The sequence below is a fragment of the Mesoplodon densirostris genome, chromosome 12, assembly GCF_025265405.1.
Source record: "Mesoplodon densirostris isolate mMesDen1 chromosome 12, mMesDen1 primary haplotype, whole genome shotgun sequence".
Lineage (NCBI taxonomy): Eukaryota > Metazoa > Chordata > Mammalia > Artiodactyla > Ziphiidae > Mesoplodon > Mesoplodon densirostris.
The window spans coordinates 48,854,076-48,873,624 of record NC_082672.1 but is presented as its reverse complement, the minus strand read 5'-3'; the positions used below and the strand labels follow the sequence as shown (position 1 = coordinate 48,873,624).

General features: G+C 37.1%; 1 protein-coding gene across 3 annotated transcripts in view; it reads right to left on the bottom strand.

The window, feature by feature from the left end:
* REV3L (REV3 like, DNA directed polymerase zeta catalytic subunit) overlaps positions 1 to 19,549 on the bottom strand; it is a 192,311-nt gene that overhangs the window by 87,208 nt on the left and 85,554 nt on the right. For all 3 annotated transcript variants that reach the window (XM_060115376.1, XM_060115375.1, XM_060115377.1), the window contains 2 exons: positions 12,805 to 12,924; positions 9,837 to 10,074 (listed from right to left, as the gene is read on the bottom strand). In XM_060115376.1, the coding sequence (XP_059971359.1) occupies positions 9,837 to 10,074; positions 12,805 to 12,924 (358 nt within the window). The remainder of the gene's footprint in view (positions 1 to 9,836; positions 10,075 to 12,804; positions 12,925 to 19,549) is intronic.

Genomic DNA, 19,549 nt, shown 5'->3' with positions numbered 1-19,549 from the left:
TGTGACAGCAAAGGGAACCCAGTATGTGAAACTAGGAAGGAAGTATGAAATAATATTTCACAGGTTTGGAATTTCCTACTCACAGAATAAAAATGGAATTCTTTGTAGGAGCATACTGTGAAAATATAGAAGAGAGGGTTCTGATATAAACTCAGATAACAGGAGATGGTATCAGAAAATTTATATCAGGTTATGTTGAGAAACTAGAGCTACATCACATATATACTTATAATACTATATATGTATATATGTAATACATATGTGTGTAAATATGATATATAGGTTAATCTCATTCACCTTTTGAAAACAGACTTTAGAAGTTTTAGTACTGCCTACAGAAGTTGGAAGTAGAGGCACACTCAGTGTTTTAAGTTCAGAGGCCCAATTTTTTTCCACACACAGAGCATACAGCTCAGGGGCAGACTCAAACCAATCAAGCTCACAAGAAACTGATTTAGAAAAACACACTGCCAAGGACAGTGGCCAAGATGGCAGAGTAGAAGAATACTAAGCTCACCTCCTCTCACGAGCATATCAAAATCACAACTAACTGCAGAACAATCATTGATGAAAAAGACAGGAACCCACCAGAGAAGATCTTCTACAACTAAAGACATAAAGAAGGAACCACAGTGAGTTGCATATGAGGGGCAGACTTGCAGTATAATCAAATCCCACACCCCTTGGGTGGGGGACCCACAAACTGGAGAATAATTATATTAGAGAGGTCTGAGCCCCATGTCAGCTCCCCCAGCCTCGAGGTCTGGCATTGGATTGGTTTTGAAGGCCAGCAGGGCTTGATTGCTGCAGGATTGGGGGAAACAGAGACTTCAGTCTTAAACAATGCACACAAAATCTCACACACACTGGGACCAAGAGCAAAAATAGTAATTTGATAGGAGCCTGGGCCAGACCTACCTGCTTGTCTGGGAGGGTCTCCTGGGGAAGCAGGGGGTAGCTGTGGCTCACCCTGGGACGCAGGCACTGGTGGCAGACATATCGGGGAGCATTCATCTGTGTGAACTCTTCTGGAGGTTGACATCTTGGCACCAAGACCTAGGCCCACCCAATAGCCTTTCGGTTCCAGTGCTGGGATGCCTCAGGCTGAACAACAAACTGGGTGGGGACATAGCCCCATCCATCAGCAGACAGGCTGCATAAGGACTTCCTGAGCCCACAGCCACCTCTAGATAAGCCACTAAACACAGCCCTGCCCACCAGAGGGTCAAGATCCAGCTCCAACCACCAGTGGGCAGGCACTGGTCCCTCCCAACAGGAAGCCTGTACAAGCCTCCAGACCAGCCTCACACACCGGGAGGCAGACACCAGAAGCAAGAAAACTTCAAGCAAGACCAAGTCCGCAAATGCAGACTAGACACTACCCTGGGACCACCTGGACCTGGGCCCTTGCGTGATGAGAGGGGAGTGCACTGCTGGGATGCATACAACATCTCCTACAATGGGCCACTTCTCCAAAGTCGAGAAACGTAACTAACCTACCACATACATAAAAATACAAATAGCAATTTAGACAAAATGAGAAGACAGAGGAATATGTTTCACATGAAGGAAAAAGATAAAACCCCAGAAGAAGAACTAAGTGACGTGGAGGTAGGCAATCCACCTGAGGAAGAGTTCAGAGTAATGATCGTAAAGATGATCAAAGAACTCAGGAGAAGAATGGATGCAGATAATGAGAAATTAGAAGTTTTTAAAAAAGAATTAGAAAATATAAAGAGCAATCAAACAATTGAAGAATATAATAACTGAAAAGAAAAAACACAAGAAGGAATCAACAGTGGACTAAATGAGGAAGAAAAATGGATCACTGAACTGGAAGACAAAGTACTGGAAATCACTGCTGCTGAACAGAAAAAAGAAAAAAAAAAGACATGAGGACAGTTTAAGAGACCTCTAGGACAACATCAAGAGCGCTAATTTTTGCATTATAGGGGTCCAGAAGGAGAAGACAGAGAGCAAGAGCATGAGAGAATTTTGAAGAGAACAGGATTAACCCAAGGAGGAACACACTGAGACACACAGTAATCAAACTGACAAAAATTAAAGATAAAGAGAGAATATTAAAAACAACAAGGGAAAAGCAACAAATAATATACAAGGGTACTCCCATAAGGCTATCAGCTGATTTTTCAGCAGGAACTCTGCAGGCCAGAAGGAGGTGGCACAATATACTTAAAAGTGATGAAAGAGAAAAACCTACACCCAAGAATACTCTACCCAGCAAAGTTCCTTGATTTGATGGAGAAATCAAAAGCTTTATAGACAAGCAAAAGCCAGAAGAATTCAGCACCACCAAACCAACTTTACAACAAATGCTAAAGGAACTTCTCTAGGCAGAAAAGGCCACAACTAGAAAAAAGAAAATGACAAAATGGAAAAGCTCACTGGTAAAGGTAAACATACAATAAAGGTAGGAAATCATCCACACTCAAAGCTAGTAGGGAGGTTAAAAGACAAAAGTAGTAAAATTATCTGTATCCACAATAAGCAGTTAAGGTATACATGAAACAATTATATGTAAAATATAATATCAAAAATAGTAATCATGACAGGAGGAGAGTACAAATACAGAGTGTATCTAAAATGCATTTGAAATTAAGAGATCAGCAACTCAAAATAAGCATGTATGTATACAGACTGCTATACAAAAACCTCATGGTAACTACAAAACAAAAAAACTATAATATACACACAAAAAAGAAAAAGGAATCCAAACGTAACACTAAAGAGAGTCATCAAATCACAAGAGAACAAAAGAAAGGAGAAAAAAAGGCCTACAAAAACAAATCCAAAACAATTAACAAAATGGCAATCAGAACATATATATCAATGAATAACTTAAATGAAAGCAGACTAAATGCTCTAACCAAAGACACAGACTGGCTGAATGGATACAAAAACAGGACCTGTATATATGATGCCTACAAGAGACTCACTTCAGATCCAGAGACACATACAGACTGAAAGTGAGGGTATGGAAAAAGATATTCCACACAAACGGAAATCAAAGGAAAGCCAGAGTCACAATACTTGTATCAGACAAAATAGACTTTAAAATAAAGATGTTATAAGAGACAAAGAAGGACACTACATAATGATCAAAGGATCAATCCAAGAAGATACAACAATTACCAATATATATGCACCCAACATAGGAGCACCTCAAAATATAAAGCAAATGTTAACAGGCATAAAAGGAGAAATTGACAGGAACAGATATAATAGTGGGGGACTTTAACACCCCACTTTCATCAATGGACAGATCATCCAGACAGAAAACCAGTAAGGAAACACAGGCCTTAAATGACATATTAGACCAGATGGACTTAATTGATATACATAGGGCACTCCATCCAAAAGCAACAGAATATACATTCTTCTCAAGTGCACATAGAACATTTTCAAGGATATATCACATAATGGACCACAAAGCAAGCCTCAGTAAATCTGAGAAAACTGAAATCATATCCAGCATCTTTCCCAACCACAACACTATGTGGCTAGAAATCAACTACAAGAAAAAAACTGCAAAAACCACAAACATACAGAGGCAAAAAAATATGCTACTAAACAACTAATGAATCACTGAATAAGTCAAAGAGGAAATCTAAAAATATCTAGAGTCAAATGCCAATACTACGATCCAAAACTTATGGGATGCAGCAAAAGCAGTTCTGAGATAGAAGTTTATAAGGATAACGATACAAGCTTGCCCCAGGAAACAAGAAAAATCTCAAATAAACAACCAAATCTTCCACCTAAATTAACTAGAGAAAGAAGAACAAACAAAACCCAAAGTTAGTAGAGGGAAAGAAATCATAAGGATCAGAGCAGAAATAAAGGAAATAGAAACTAAAAAAACAATAGAAAAGATCAATGAAACTAAGAAGCTGGTTATTTGAGAAGATAAACAAAATCGATAAACCTTCAGCCAGATTCATCAAGAGAAAAAGGGAGAGGGCCCAAATCAATAAAATCACAAATGAAAAAGGAGAAGGTACAACTGACACCACAGAAATACAAAGGATCATAAGAGACTACTACAAGAAACTACATGCCAATAAAATGGACAACTTAAAAGAAATGGAAAGACTTCCCTGGTGGTCCAGTGGCTGGGACTCCACACTCCCAACGCAGGGAGCCCAGGTTCAATCCCTGGTCAGGGAACTAGATCCCGCATGCAGCAACTAAGACTTGACGCAGCTAAATAAATAAATAAATATTTTAAAAAAAAAGAAATGGAAACAGAAAATATGAGCAGACCAATTACCAGTATTGAAATTGAGTCAGTAATTTTAAAACTCCCAAGAAACAAAAGTCCAGGACCAGATGGCTTCACTGGTGAATTCTACCTAATATTTAGAGAAGAGTTAACACCCACCCTTCTGAAACTACTCCAAAAAACTGCAGAGGAAGGAATGCTTTCACACTCGTTCTATGAGGCCACCATCCCCGATACAAAAACCAGACAAAGATATCACATAAAAAGAAAACTACAGGGCTTCCCTGGTGGCGCAGTGGTTGAGAGTCCACCTGCCGATGCAGGGGACACGGGTTCGTGCCCCGGTCTGGGAAGATCCTACGTGCCACAGAGCGGCTAGGCCCATGAGCCATGGCCGCTGGGCCTGCGTGTCTGGAGCCTGTGCTCCGCAACGGGAGGCCCGCGTACCGCAAAAAGAAAAAAAAAAAGAAAGAAAGAAAATTACAGGCCAATATTACTGATGAACATAGGTGCAAAAATCCTCAATAAAATACTTGCAAGCTGACTCCAACAATACATTAAATACCATACACCATGATCAAGTGGGATTTACCCCAGGGATGCAAGGATTTTTCAATTTACGCAAATCAATCAATGTAATACACCACACTAACCAACTGAAGAATAAAAATCATATGATCATCTCAATAGATGCAGAAAAAGCTTTTGATAAAATTCAACATCCATTTATGATAAAAACTCTCCAGAAAGTTGGCATATAGGGAATACACCTCAACAAAATAAAGGCCATATATAACAAACCCACACCTAACATCATACTAAATGGTTAAAAGCTGAAAGCATTTCCTCTAAGATCAGGAAGAAGACAAGGATACTCACTCTTGCCACTTTTATTCAACATAGTTTTGGAAGTCCCAGCACAGCAATCAGAGAAGAAAAAGAAAAAAAGGGATTCAAATTGGAAAAGAAGTAAAACTGTCACTGTTTGCAGATGACACGATGCTATACATAGAAAATCCAAAAGACGCCACCAAAAAACTACTAGAGCTCAACTATGAATTTGGTAAAGTTGCAGGATACAAAATACCAGAAATCTGTTGCATTTCTATATGCTTACAATGAAAGATCAGAAAGAGAGGAATTCCCTGGTGGTGCAGTGGTTAAGAATCTGCCTGCCAATGCAAGAGACACGGGTTTGATCCCTGGTCTGGGAAGATCCCACATGCTGCAGAGCAACTAAGCTCATGCACCACAACTACTAAGCCTGTGCTCTGGAGCCTGTGAGCCACAACTACTGAAGCCCACATGCCTAGAGTCTGTGCTGCACAACAAGAGAAGCCACCGCAATGAGAAGCCTGCGCACTGCAACAAAGAGTAGACTCTGCTTGCCACAACTAGAGAAAGCCCACTCACAGCAACGAAGACCCAAAAATAAATAAATAAATTTATATATTAAAAAAAAGATCAGAAAAAGAAATTAAAGAAACAACCCCATTTACCAGCACAGCAAAAAGAATAAAGTACCTAGGAATAAACCTACCTAAGGAGGCAAAAGACCTGTACTCCAAAAAATATGACGCTGATGAAAGAAATTGAAGATGACACAAACAGCTGGAAAAATACACTGTGTTCTTGGATTGACAGAACCAATGTTGTTAAAAATGACCATACTACCCAAAGCAATCTACAGATTTAATACAATCCCTACCAAATTACCAATAACATTTTTCACAGAACTGGAACAAAAAATTTTTAAATTTGTATGGAAACACAAAGGACCCCAAATAGCCAAACAATCTTGAGAAGGAAGAACAGAGCTGGAGGAATCAGGCTCCCTGACTTCAGAGTATACTGCAAAACTATAGTCATCAAAACAGTATGGTACTGGCACAAAAACACACACACAGATCAACAGAACTGGACAGAAAGTCCAGAAATAAACTCATGCACTTAAGGTCAATTAATCTACAACATAGGAGGCAAGAATATACAACAGAGGGCTTCCCTGGTGGCACAGTGGTTGAGAGTCTGCCTGCCGATGCAGGGGACACGGGTTCGTGCCCCGGTCCGGGAAGATCCCACATGCTGCGGAGCAGCTGGGCCCATGAGCCATGGCCGCTGAGCCTGCGCGTCCAGAGACTGTGCTCCGCAATGGGAGAGGCCACAACAGTGAGAGGCCCGCGTACCGCAAAAAAAAAAAAAGAATATACAACAGAGAAAAAGACAGTCTCTTCAACAAGTGGTGCTGGGAAAACTGGACAGCTACATGCAAAAGAATGAAATTAGAACATTCTCTACACCATTTACAAAAATAAACTCAAAATGGATCAAAGACCTGAATGTGAGACTGGATACTATAAAACTCCTAGAGGAAAACACAGACAGCACAGTCTTTGACATAAATTGCAGCAAAATTTTTTGGATCCATCTCCTAGAGTAATGGAAATAAAAACAAAAATAAACAAATGGGACCTAACTAAACTTAAAAGCTTTTGCACAGCAAAGGAAACCACAAACAAAATGAAAAGACCACCTACGGAATGGGAGAAAATATCTGCAAATGATGTGACCAAAAAGGGCTAATTTCCAAAATATACAAACAGCTCACGCAGCTTAATATAAAAAAAAAAAACAACCCCAAAAAACAGGGCTTCCCTGGTGGTGCAGGGGGTTAAGAATCTGCCGGCCAATGCAGGGGACACAGGTTCAAGCCCTGGTTCAAGAACATCCCACATGCCATGGAGCAACTAAGCCCACACCACAACTACTGAGCCTGCATTCTAGAGCCCGTGAGCTACAACTACTGAAGACTGCGCATCTAGAGCCCATGCTCTGCAACAAGAAAAGCCACCACAATGAGAAGCCTATGCACCAAAACAAACAGTAGCCCTCACTCACCGCAACTAGAGGAAGCCCATGCGCAGCAACGAGGACCCAACACAGCCATAAATAAATAAATTTAAAATAAAATAAAAGGAATAAACATTTTAAAAGAAATTTAAAAAACCAAACAATCCAATCAAACAATCAGCAGAAGACCTCAACAGACATTTCTCCAAAGAAGACATACAGATGGCCAACAGGCACATGAAAAGATGCTCAATATCACTAATTGCTAGAGAAATCCAAATCGAAACTACAATGAGGTATCACTTCACAGCAGTCAGAACTTCCATCATTAAAAAGTCTGCAGGGTTTCCCTGGTGGCGCAGTGGTTGAGGGTCCGCCTGCCGATGCAGAGGACACGGGTTTGTGCCCTGGTCCAGGAGGATCCCACATGCCGCAGAGCGGCTGGGCCCGTGAGCCATGGCCGCTGAGCCTGCGCGTCCGGAGCCTATGCTCTGCAACAGGAGAGGCCGCAACACTGAGAGGCCCACGTACCGCAAAAGAAAAAAAAAAAAGTCTGTGAATAACAAATGCTGAAGAGGGTGTGGAGAAAAAGGAACCCTCCTACACTGTTGGTGGGAATGTAGATTGGTGCAGTCACTATGGAGAACAGTATGGAGGTGGTTTAAAATACTAAAAATAGAGCTACCATATGATTCTGCAATCCCACTCCTGGACATATATCTGGAAAAAACTCTACTTCAAAAAGATACATGCACCCCAATGTTCACAGCAGCACTATTCAGAATAGCCAAGACACTGAAGCCACCTAAGTGTCAATCGACAGATGAATGGAGAAAGAAGATGTGGGATATATATATACACACACACGTGTATACATATATATGAATATTACTCAGCCATAAAAAAGAATGAAATAATGCCTTCTGCAGCAGCATGGATGGACTAAGTCAGACAGAGAAAGACAAATATCATATATCACTTATATGTGGAATCTAAAATATGATACAAATGGGGACTTCCCTGGTGGTCCAGTGGGTAAGACGCCGCACTCCAAAGGCAGGGGGCCCAGGTTTGATCCCTGGTCAGGGAGCTAGATCCTGCATGCCATAACTAAGAACTCTGCATGCCACAACTAAGACCCCGCATGCTGCAACTAAAGATCCTGCATGCCACAATGAAGATCCTGCGTGCTGCAACTAACACCCAGCACAGCCAAAATAAATAAATAAGTATTTTAAAAAATATGATACAAATGAATTTATTTACAAAACAGAAAGACTCACAGACATAGAAAACAAACTTATGGTTACCGAAGGGGACAGTGGGGGGGAGGGGAGATAAATTAGGAATTTGGGATTAACATATATGTACTACTTTATGTAAAATAGATAAACAATAAGGGCCTACTGTACAGCACAGGGAACTATATTCAATATCTTATAATAATCTATAATGGAAAAGAATCTGAAAAAGCATATATATATAAAAAACTGAATCACTCTGCTATACACCTGAAACTAACACAACATTGTAAATTAACTATACTTTAAAAAAAAGGTTAAAATATAAAAAGAAGGAAACAAAAAAAAGGACAAAAAGAAAACCACACTGCCATCTTACTCATTTTCTTTGAGAAATGGAACAGAATATCAGTTACTGCTTCTGACATTCATTCATTCATTAATATTTAACCCCTTGGGGCTTCCCCGGTGGCGCAGTGGTTGACATTCATTCATTCATTAATATTTAACTCCTTGGGGCTTCCCCGGTGGCGCAGTGGTTGAGAGTCTGCCTGACAATGCAGGGGACACGGGTTCGTGCCCCGGTCCAGGAAGATCCCACATGCCACAGAGTGGCTAGGCCCGTGAGCCATGGCCGCTGAGCCTGCGCGTCTGGAGCCTGTGCTCCGCAACGGGAGAGGCCACAGCAGTGAGAGGCCCGCGTACCGCAAAAAAAAAAAAAAAAAAAATTTAACTCCTTCGATCTAATCAGACCTAGAAGTGATTCCTTGTCTTCACGCTGACTCTATATTTGTTGCTCTGACCCATAAGAGTCTAACTCTCAAAAGGCATTCTTTTTTCCTCAAGTTCTGAGATAAGGAGGCATTTCTATTTTGCCCCATTTATGACCCACATATTACTACTGTGTATATAGACAGATGATTTCTAAGTTAGGTTTATGAGGAGAGCACAAATTGGAGCAAGGTAATGAAAAGACACAAACTTTGTTATAAGACAAATAAGTACTAGGGATATAATGTACAACACGGTGACTACAGTTACCACTGCTGTATGATACATATGTACGTATGGATATATATGCTGTATGTATGATATATATGAAAGTTCTCATTGCAAGGAGACAAAAATTTCCCCCATTTCTTTTTATCGTAATTATATGAGATGATGGATGTTAACTAAACCTGTTGTAGTAATTATTTCATAATATATGCAAATCAAACCATTATGCTGTACATTGAAAATTCATACTGTTGTGTATATCAATTATATCTTGTTAATAATAGAAAAAAATAAAGTTAGGTTTAATCTTTTTAAATGTACCGAAATTTTATTTTGCTTGGAATATAAAGTTTACACACTATTTAAAATAGATTTCAAAGAAGTCAATTTAGTTTATTAGGTATTTTTTATTATGAGTAATAGTAAGAAATAATTTCTGATTAAAGAACAATGACAATGACCAAAGGAAGTTATTAAAGCAACTGAAATAACTAAAAAGTTACCTCTTTTTGGCACAATGTTCTTCAATATTGCTGTCCCATCTCTGAGACATTACTAAACTAAGTTCCATTTCTTCTTTTTCAATCTGTGGTTCATTTTCTTCATCATCACTATTTTGAGGATTTTTACTGTTTCCAAAGGAACGACATGATGATGGCATCCTATTTCTTCCCCCCTGATATCCGTCATTTTCCAAACCAGCAAGAAGATGTACCAGAGCCTCATCAGGACTACTGTCCACTATAAAACAAGTGAAGCATCACCAACAAACAACTTAAATTTTCTAAATAATTCAATAATTCAGATCAATTATATATAAAACAAGAACCACAGATGCTGGCACATGCTGAAAGGATACAGCTGGTACAAAGATTTATGTATTGATGTAGTTCTTCCATTAAAGTGTAATCTTTGGACCACCTGCATTACAAATGATTTTGTGTCCTTAAAAAGAAAATTCCCAGACACCATCTCACACCTACTGAATTAGAATTTCTGAGGTAGGGCCCAGGAATTTGCATGTTAACAAGCTGCTCAATCTCTTACTGCACAAGCAAGGTTGAGGAGCACTAAACCAAATATAATCACAAGTGATCAAACTAAATATAAAATATATAATAAATATATGAATTAATGCTAAGGAAGTGCCTTAAAAATGATAATGTGAACACCTTATCCCTCTCTTAAGCTGTATTTAGCTCACAGGACAGTCAAACAAAACCTGTAGTTGCAAAACACAAGAGAGCTTTAAAAGTGATTAATAACATTACTTAAAAACCTTGAAGACCACCACTGAAATATCACCATCATATGCACTAGGGTTGCTAAAATCAAAGACAGATAATAACAAGTGTTGACAAGGATGTGAAGAAATTGGAGCCCTCATACACTGCTGGTCGAATTGTACAATGGTGCAGTTGCTTTGGGGAAAAAAAGTTTGGCAGTTCCTCAAAATGTTAAACACAGAGTTACCAGAGGACCCATTAATTCCATTCCTAGTTATGTATCCAAGAGAAGTGAAAACATATGTCCACATGAAAACCTATACATGAATAATCACAGCTGCATTACCCCAATGACCAAAAAAGTGGAAACAACCCAAATATCCATCAACTGAAAGATAGAAAAATGAAATATGGTATATATCCATATGGTGCAACATTATTCAATAGTAAAAAGGAATGCAATACTGATATATACCTCAACATGAATGAATCTTGAAAACATTATGCTAAGTGAAAGAATACAGAAACAAAAGGTTATATAATTCTGTTTATATGAAATGATGAAAATAGGTAAATCAGCAAAAGAGAAAATAGATTAGAGGTTGCCAGAGGCTGAGAGGAAGGAAAAATGGGAAGTGACTACAAATGGGTATTGGGTTTCTTTTTAGGGTGATAAAAATGTCCTGGGGGAAAAAAAAAAAAGTCCTGGAATTAGATAGTGGAAATGGTTGCATAAATACTTGAAATGCTAAAAACCACTGAACTGTACATGTTAGAAGGTGAGTTTTACAATATGTGAATTATATCCCAATGAAAGCTATTATTTTAAAAAAAAAGATCATGAAGATGGAGGTTTGTTCTAATCTAGTACACAACCTTTTTCTCTGTAAAATGAGATAATATATTCCCCATTTACTAAACTATTAAGTTTCAGGTTTTCTTTGTTGACATTAAACAAACTGGTTCAATCATGCTACCAACTGTAAGGCTACCAACTGTAAGGCAAAAATTGAAGATATTTGCTTATAAGAGCCATTTTGGCAAAAATCCATTTCTTAAACCTAGAATTGTAGTTAATTTTTCCTGCCTCATATTTAAAAATGGTTAACATTGGCAAATGATTTATAGATATTTGACTCTCAGATCTCTAACACTGAGACTGCATTTTTTGTAACCTTATGCAAGGTGGAATTATATCAGCTGGTGATACATTATATTTGCCTAATATAATGAAATAAGGATATGTCTCTCCTTCTCTTTTTCAATTTCTTTCTTTGTTTTTATAACTAAAATATAATTTAGGTATATACATATTTATTTACTTAGATAGAGAAATAAAACATTTTAGATTATAAACTTCAAATTAATTTTTAAATGTGGTCTTTGGATCACTTCTTTCTACATATGTCATGTCATTCATTTAAAAAAGAAAAAAGCTACCTACCGTCATAGAAAATGTTCTTGAAATATGACTGTGTACAATAATTTTGGTACTGTCCCTAGTCATTCAATTAATCTTCCACTCAAATGAAAATGTAAATAACAGAGAGAGGACACTGTAGAGAGGTAGGATAACATTTGATGCTATACCTCATTTGATACAGTAAGAATGGAAAAACAGAACGTGAGCAAGAAACATAAATCACTATACCAAGCAAAGCAAGAGGCATGAAGTTCAATGATATCTCACTTTTTGCAATGAAAATCTAAATAAATTTCTGAAAAATGTCAGCAATTTAGACTAAATTATTGAAATGAAATCTAGCAAATGGTTTACCATATTAATGAAAATGTATTTATGGAGATGCAAAGATACTCAGAAATAACTGTCATGTTCTACATGCTAGTCAAAAATTAACAGCTCGAAAGGAATTGTCCAGGGAAATTCCTGATACTTACCAAGAAAGAATCAATTATGGCATTTTATTAATGTTCTTAACTTTGGAGAATTTTAATTCAAAATAAGCATATTTCCCCTTAAAGCAATATGGTTCTCTTCCAAACAAAGTCAAGTTAAAAAAAAAAAAAGAATTATTTTCTTTCACAACTATTTTTCAGAAAAAGCTGTGTAGAAAACAAAAAAGAAGCTACTACATCTCGCAATGCAAGATTTCATTTTTATACTGAGTAAGAATTTATCAAACATGCAATATTAACCTCTTCAAATCAAAGAAAAACATACCGCCTGACATACGCACTTTTGTTGATATAAGACACTGAAAATTTATGGCACACTGTTACTTACAGAAAGCTGGTGACTCACTCAGTCTTTGGGTCAAAGGTTGAAAAGTCTGACTGTTTTCCATGAGGTTCAAAATTGCTTCTTCATTAATAAGAGCTTCCTCCACTTTGCGTCTAATATGACCTTAAGAGGACAAAGAATACAAAAACATTAAAGTAAATGACCTAAATCTGAAATTTACTGTTTAGAATTTGTGTAAATTAGGAAACATTACAATGTAAACCTATTTAAAATTTTGAAGTGTTGTTGACATATGCTAAATAAAACCATAATAAAACTTAATGAAAGCCACAGGAATATCTAACCAGTCACACAGAGTAATTAAAAAAAACAAAAACAAAAAACCCTGAAACTGTGAATCACTAAATATTTACAATCTCTATAGCCTCTAAATCCTACCTAGTATATACAGACAGTTATATTACTCTGATAAAAATCAATGTACATTAAAATTGGTAAAACGAGTTCTTAGAGGGAAGTTCATAGTGATACAGGCCTTCTTTAAGAAAAAAGAAAAAGCTGAAATAAACAATCTAACACATCACCTAGAAGAATTAGAAAAAGAAGAACAAACAAAACCTAAAGTCAGCAGAAGGAAGGAGATAATAAAGATCAGAGAGGAAATAAATAAAAGAGATTTAAAAAAATAGAAAAAAATAAATAAAACCAAGAGCTGATTCTTTGAAAGCGTAAACAAAATTGACAAACCTCTGGCCAGGCTTAGCAAGAAAAAAGAGAGAAGACCCAAATAAACAAAATAAGAAATCAAAGAGGAGAAATCACAACTGATACTGCAGAAATACAAAAAACCATAAGACAACACTATGAACAATTACACAACCTAGAAGAAATGGACAACCTTCTAGAAACATACAGCCCTCCAAAACTGAAACAAGAAGAAATAGATAACTTGAACAGATCATCTGATCACTAGAAGTGAAACAGAATCTGTAATAAAAAAAACTCTCTGCAAACAAAAGTCCAGAACCAGATGTTTCACAGGTGAATTCTACCAAATGCACAAAGAAGAACTTATACCAATTGTTCTCAAACTCTTCCAAAAGATTGAACAGGAAGGAATACTTCCAAAGACATTCTATGAAGCCACCATCACCCTGATACCAGAGGTATCAAAGACAGACAAAGACAGTACCCAATAAAGAAAATTACAGGCCAATATCTTTGATGAATATGGATGCAAAAATTCTCAATAAAATATTAGCAAACTGCATCCAACAACACGTAAAAAAGATCATACACCATGACCAAGTTGGATTCATCCCAAGGTCAAAAGGATGGTTCGACATATGCAAATCAATCAATGTGATATACCACATCAACAAAAGAAAAGACAAAACAACATAATCATCTCAATAGATGCAGAAAAAGTATCTGATAAAATTCAACATCCATTCATGATAAAAACCCTTACAAAAGTGGGTATAGAGGGAACATACCTCAACACAACAAAAGCTATTTATGACAAACCTACAGCCAATATAATACTCAATGATGAAAAGCTGAAAGCCTTCCTGCTAAAATCTGGAACAAGACAAGGATGCCCACTCTCAACATTTCTATTCAACATAGTATTGGAAGCCCTAGCAACAGCAATCATAAAAGAAAAAGAAATAAAAGGTATTCAAATTGGTAGGGAAGAGGTAAAATTGTCATTATATGCAGATGACATGATAGTCTATATAAAAAACCCTAAAAACTCCACACAAAAACTACTAGAACTGATAAATGAATACAAGGTAGCAGGATACAAGATTAACATACAGAAATTGGTTGCATTTCTTTACACTAACAATGAAATACCGGAAAGGGAATGTAAACAAACAATCCCTTTTAAAATCACATCAAGGGGCTTCCCTGGTGGCGCAGTGGTTGAGAGTCCGCCTGCCGATGCAGGGGACGCGGGTTCGTGCCCCGGTCTGGGAAGATCCCACATGCCGTGGAGCGGCTGGGCCCGTGAGCCATGGCCGCTGAGCCTGCGCGTCCGGAGCCTGTGCTCTGCAACGGGAGAGGCCACAACAGTGAGAGGCCCCCGTAACGCAAAAAAAAAAAAAAAAAAAAAAAAAAAATCACATCAAAAAAAATTAAAATACTTAGGAATAAGCCTCACCAAGGAGGTGAAAGACTTATATGCTGAGAACTATTGATACAAAACATTAATAGAGGAAACTGAAGATGACTCAAAGAAATGGAAAGATATCCCATGCTCCTGGATTGGAAAAATTAATATTGTTAAAATGGCTATACTACCCAAAGCAATATACAGATTTAAGGCAATACCCATCAAAATACCCATGACATTTTTCACAGAACTAGAATAAATATTCCTAAAATTTATATGTAATCATAAGAGACCCAGAATTGCCAAAACAATCCTGAGGAAAAAGAACAAAGCAGGAGGCATAACCCTTCCAGACTTCTGACAATACTACAAAACTACAGTAATCAAAACAGCATAGTATTGGCACAAAAACAGACATATAGATCAATGGAACAGAATAGAGAGCCCAGAAATAAAACCACACATGTACTGACAATTAATCTTCAACAAAGGAGGCAAGAATATACAATGGGGAAAAGACAGTCTCTTCAGCAAGTGGTGTTGGGAAAGTTGGATAGCTGCATGTAAATCAATGAAACTAGAACACACCCTCATACCATGCACAAAAATAAACTCAAAATGGCTTAAAGGCTTAAATATAAGACATCATAAAACTCCTAGAAGAGAACATAGGTAAAACATTCTCTGACATAAACTGTACCAACGTTTTAGTAGGACAGCCTCCCAAGGCAATAGAAATAAAAATAAAAATAAACAAATGAGTCCTAATCAAATGTATAAGCTTTTGCACAGCAAAGGAAACCATAAACAAACCCACAGAATGGGAGAAAATATTTGCAAATCATGTGACCAACAAGGGCTTAATTTCCAAAATATATAAACAACTCCTACAATTCAATAACAAAAAAACAAACATCCCAATTGAAAAATGGGCAGAAGACCTAAACAGACATTTCTCCAAAGAAATGGCCATTAGGCACATGAAAGATGCTCATCATTGCTAATTATTAGAGAAATGCAAATCAAAACTACAATGAGGTATAACCTCACACCAGTGAGAATGGCCATCATTAAAGAGACTACAAATAACAAATGCTGGAGAGGGTGCGTAGAAAAGGGAACCCTCCTACACTGTTGGTGGGAATGTAAGTTGGTACAGCCACTATAGAGAACAGTGTGAAGGTCCTCAAAAAACTAAAAACAGAGTTGCCCTGTGATCCAGCAATGCCATTCTTGGGCATACACCCAGACAAAACTATAGTTCAAAAAGATACATGCACCCCTATGTTCATAGAAGCACTATTCACAACAGACAAGACATGGAAACAACCTAAATATCCACTGATAGATGAATGGATAAAGAAGATGTGGTATATTTATACAATGGAATATTACTCAGCCATTACAAAGAATGAAATAAGGCCATTTTCAGCAACATGGATGGACACAGAGATTACCATACTGAGCAAAGTCAGAAAGAGAAAGACAAATACCATATGTTATCACTTATATGTGGAATCTAATATATGACACAAATGAACTTCTCTACGAAATAGAAACAGACTCACAGAGACTTGTGGTTGCCAAAGGGGAGGGGAGTGGAGAAGGGAAGGACTGAGAGTTTGGGATTAGCAGATGCAAACTATTATATATAGGATAGATAAACAACAAGGTCCAACTATATGGCACAGGGAACTATATTCAATATCCTGTAATAAAACATAATGGAAAAGAATATGAAAAAAGAATATATATATATATGTATAATGGAGTCACTTTGCTGTACAGCAGAAATTGAACACAACAGTGAATCAACAATACTTCAAAAAAATTTTTTTTCAATATAAAAATTTTACCACTTACAAAAAATAAAATAAAATTTATAAAACGAACAGAAAAGACAAGTTGTCCGATTTGAATAATAAAATTCTCTATAGTTTAAAATTTTCAAATAATTCATTTTACATTAACTTTATATTTCTCCATATCTTTTAATTCATGATTTTAAAATGTAAGTCTTTTGCCATGTGATTTTTATAGAAGGTCTAATGTACAGAGGGATTAAATAATTTTTAGAAGATAAAATGAATCTCATAATCTAATCAAAGGGAGAGGGAGAATAAAAAGCACATAATAGTAGGGGAAAAGAAGACTACATAGGACTTCCCTGGTGGCGCAGTGGTGAAGAATCCGCCTGCCAATGCAGAGGACATGGGTTTGAGCCCTGGTCTGGGAAGATACCACATGCCACGGAACAACTAAGCCCATGTGCCACAACTACTGAGCTGTGCTCTAGAACCCACAAGCCACAACTACTGAGCCCACGTGCCACAACTACTGAAGCCCGCGCGCCTAGAGCCCGTGCCCCACAATAAGAGAAGCCACCGCAATAAGAAGCCCGCGCACTGCAACGAAGAGTAGCCCCCACTTGACACAACTAGAGAAAGCCCGCGTGCAGCAACAAAGACCCAATGCAGCTAAAAATAAATAAATTAATTAAAAAACCCAATAATCTTTAAAAAAAGACTATATAGCAAAATATGGCAAGCAGTTATAAGAAAGCTAATTGGAAACGGTTCTATTTTTCTGCTTCTGATATTCAGACTTAAAACTGTTTTTCAAGTTTTTAAAAGAGAGTTAGAAGCTTCAGGAAGAAATATTTTTAACACATCCTAGAAATATTTTAACACACATAGCTAGCCTAATAGTGTTTAGTCAAAATGAAAGAACAAAAAAACCACAGAAAATAGGTCATCCCAAAACAACAAAAAAAATGAGATAAGTGAAAACAAAAGCTGGTTCTCAAACTAATAACAAAATAGACAAGATTGGCAAGAATGAACACAACAAAATAGAGAGAAGGCATAAACAATGTCAGAAATACAAGCGAAGTGCCAAAGATAAAAGAGGCATGTTCAAGTAATACTATGAACAACTTTATACCACAAATATGGAAAAATCAGATTAAATGAATAATTTCTTAGGAAAAATATGATATAAACTCTGATTCAAACAGAATCAGAAAACTTGAGTAGACCTGTAACAGTTAAGGAAGTTGAATTAATAGCTTAAAATCCACTTCCTTTACTTCCCACCCCCCCAACCCCTGCCATATAAAATCAACCCACAAAAATCTATATAAGTCTGGATGGTTTTACAGATGAGATCTATCAAATCTCTAAGATACAGATTATATCTAATAAAAATTCTTGAAAGGAGAGTTGCAAAATATGAAAAGTTCCACAATGCATTTAATGGGGGCAAAATATGGATCTTTCTCAATTACTGAAAAAAAAAAAAAGTTAAAATTCTAAACAAAATATTACCAAAGTAGATATAGCAACATTTAAAAAAACATACTACATTATGACAACGAAGGATTTATTTCAGGAGTGCAGGGATAGTTTAACATTAAATACATTAGCATTATTAATGTAACTACCGTATTAACAGAGTAAAAGAGAAAAACTGATTATGTCAATATTTTCAAAAAAACAATTGGTAAAATTTAATATCCATTCATAATTTCAAAAAACCCAAACTTCGGGCTTCCCTGGTGGCACAGTGTTTGAGTCCGCCTGCCGATGCAGGGGACCGGGGTTTGTGCCCCGGTCCAGGAAGATCCCACATGCCGCGGAGCAGCTAGGCCCGTGAGCTGTGGCCGCTGAGCCTGCGCGTCCGGAGCCTGTGCTCCGCAACGGGAGAGGCCACAACAGTGAGAGCCCTGCGTACCACACACACAAAAAAAGATCAAGAGTAAATACGACAATTTTGTAGATGGCTAGTGGGAAGCTGCTGCATAGCACAGGGAGATCATCTTGATGATTTGTGACGACCTAGAGGGGTGGGATAGGGAGGGTGGGAGGGAGGCTTAAGAGGGAGGGGTTATGGGGATGTATGTATACATATAGCTGATTCACTTTGTTGTACAGCAGAAACTAACACAACATGGTAAAGCAATTATACTCCAATAAAGATGTATTTAAAAAAAAGAGTAAATAAGATAATTTTGAAACTAAATAGGGAAGATCTGCTCCTGATATATATCATTACTTACAAAGCAACAGTAATTACAACAGTATGATATTAACATGGGAGAACACAACCGAGGTTGGGGAATTCAGTGGGAAAAAAATAACTTTTCAATAAATATGTTGGAACCACTAGCTCTTTACATCTAGAAAAATAAATAACAGTAAGATCCTTACTATATACACAAGTAAAATGTCATATAAACTGAAGACTTATATGTGAAAAACCAATCTGTAAGCACACATAAACCTTAAGGATGAAAACTTCCATTACATCCGGATAGGGAAGGAAAAAGCTAAAAAAAATTTTATGGAGACTTTGAAGTGTAATTCTAGATGAGGAGAAAATATCTCTACAATAAATGTAACTGAGAAAGCCTTGATATCCAGAAAATATGAGGAATTCCTACAAATTACTAAGAAAAAGAGTACAGATCCAATAGAAAATGAGCAAAGAACATGAATAAGCAATTCTCAGATAAAGAGATCCAAATGCTCAAACTTATTAGTAATCAGGAAATGAAGATTAAACTAAGGAGATTTAGATTTCAAAGAATGAGAATGGCAAAAAATTTTTACATCTTATACTATCAAATATTGTTGAGGATGTAGGGAAGTATAAGCTCTAACACATCCT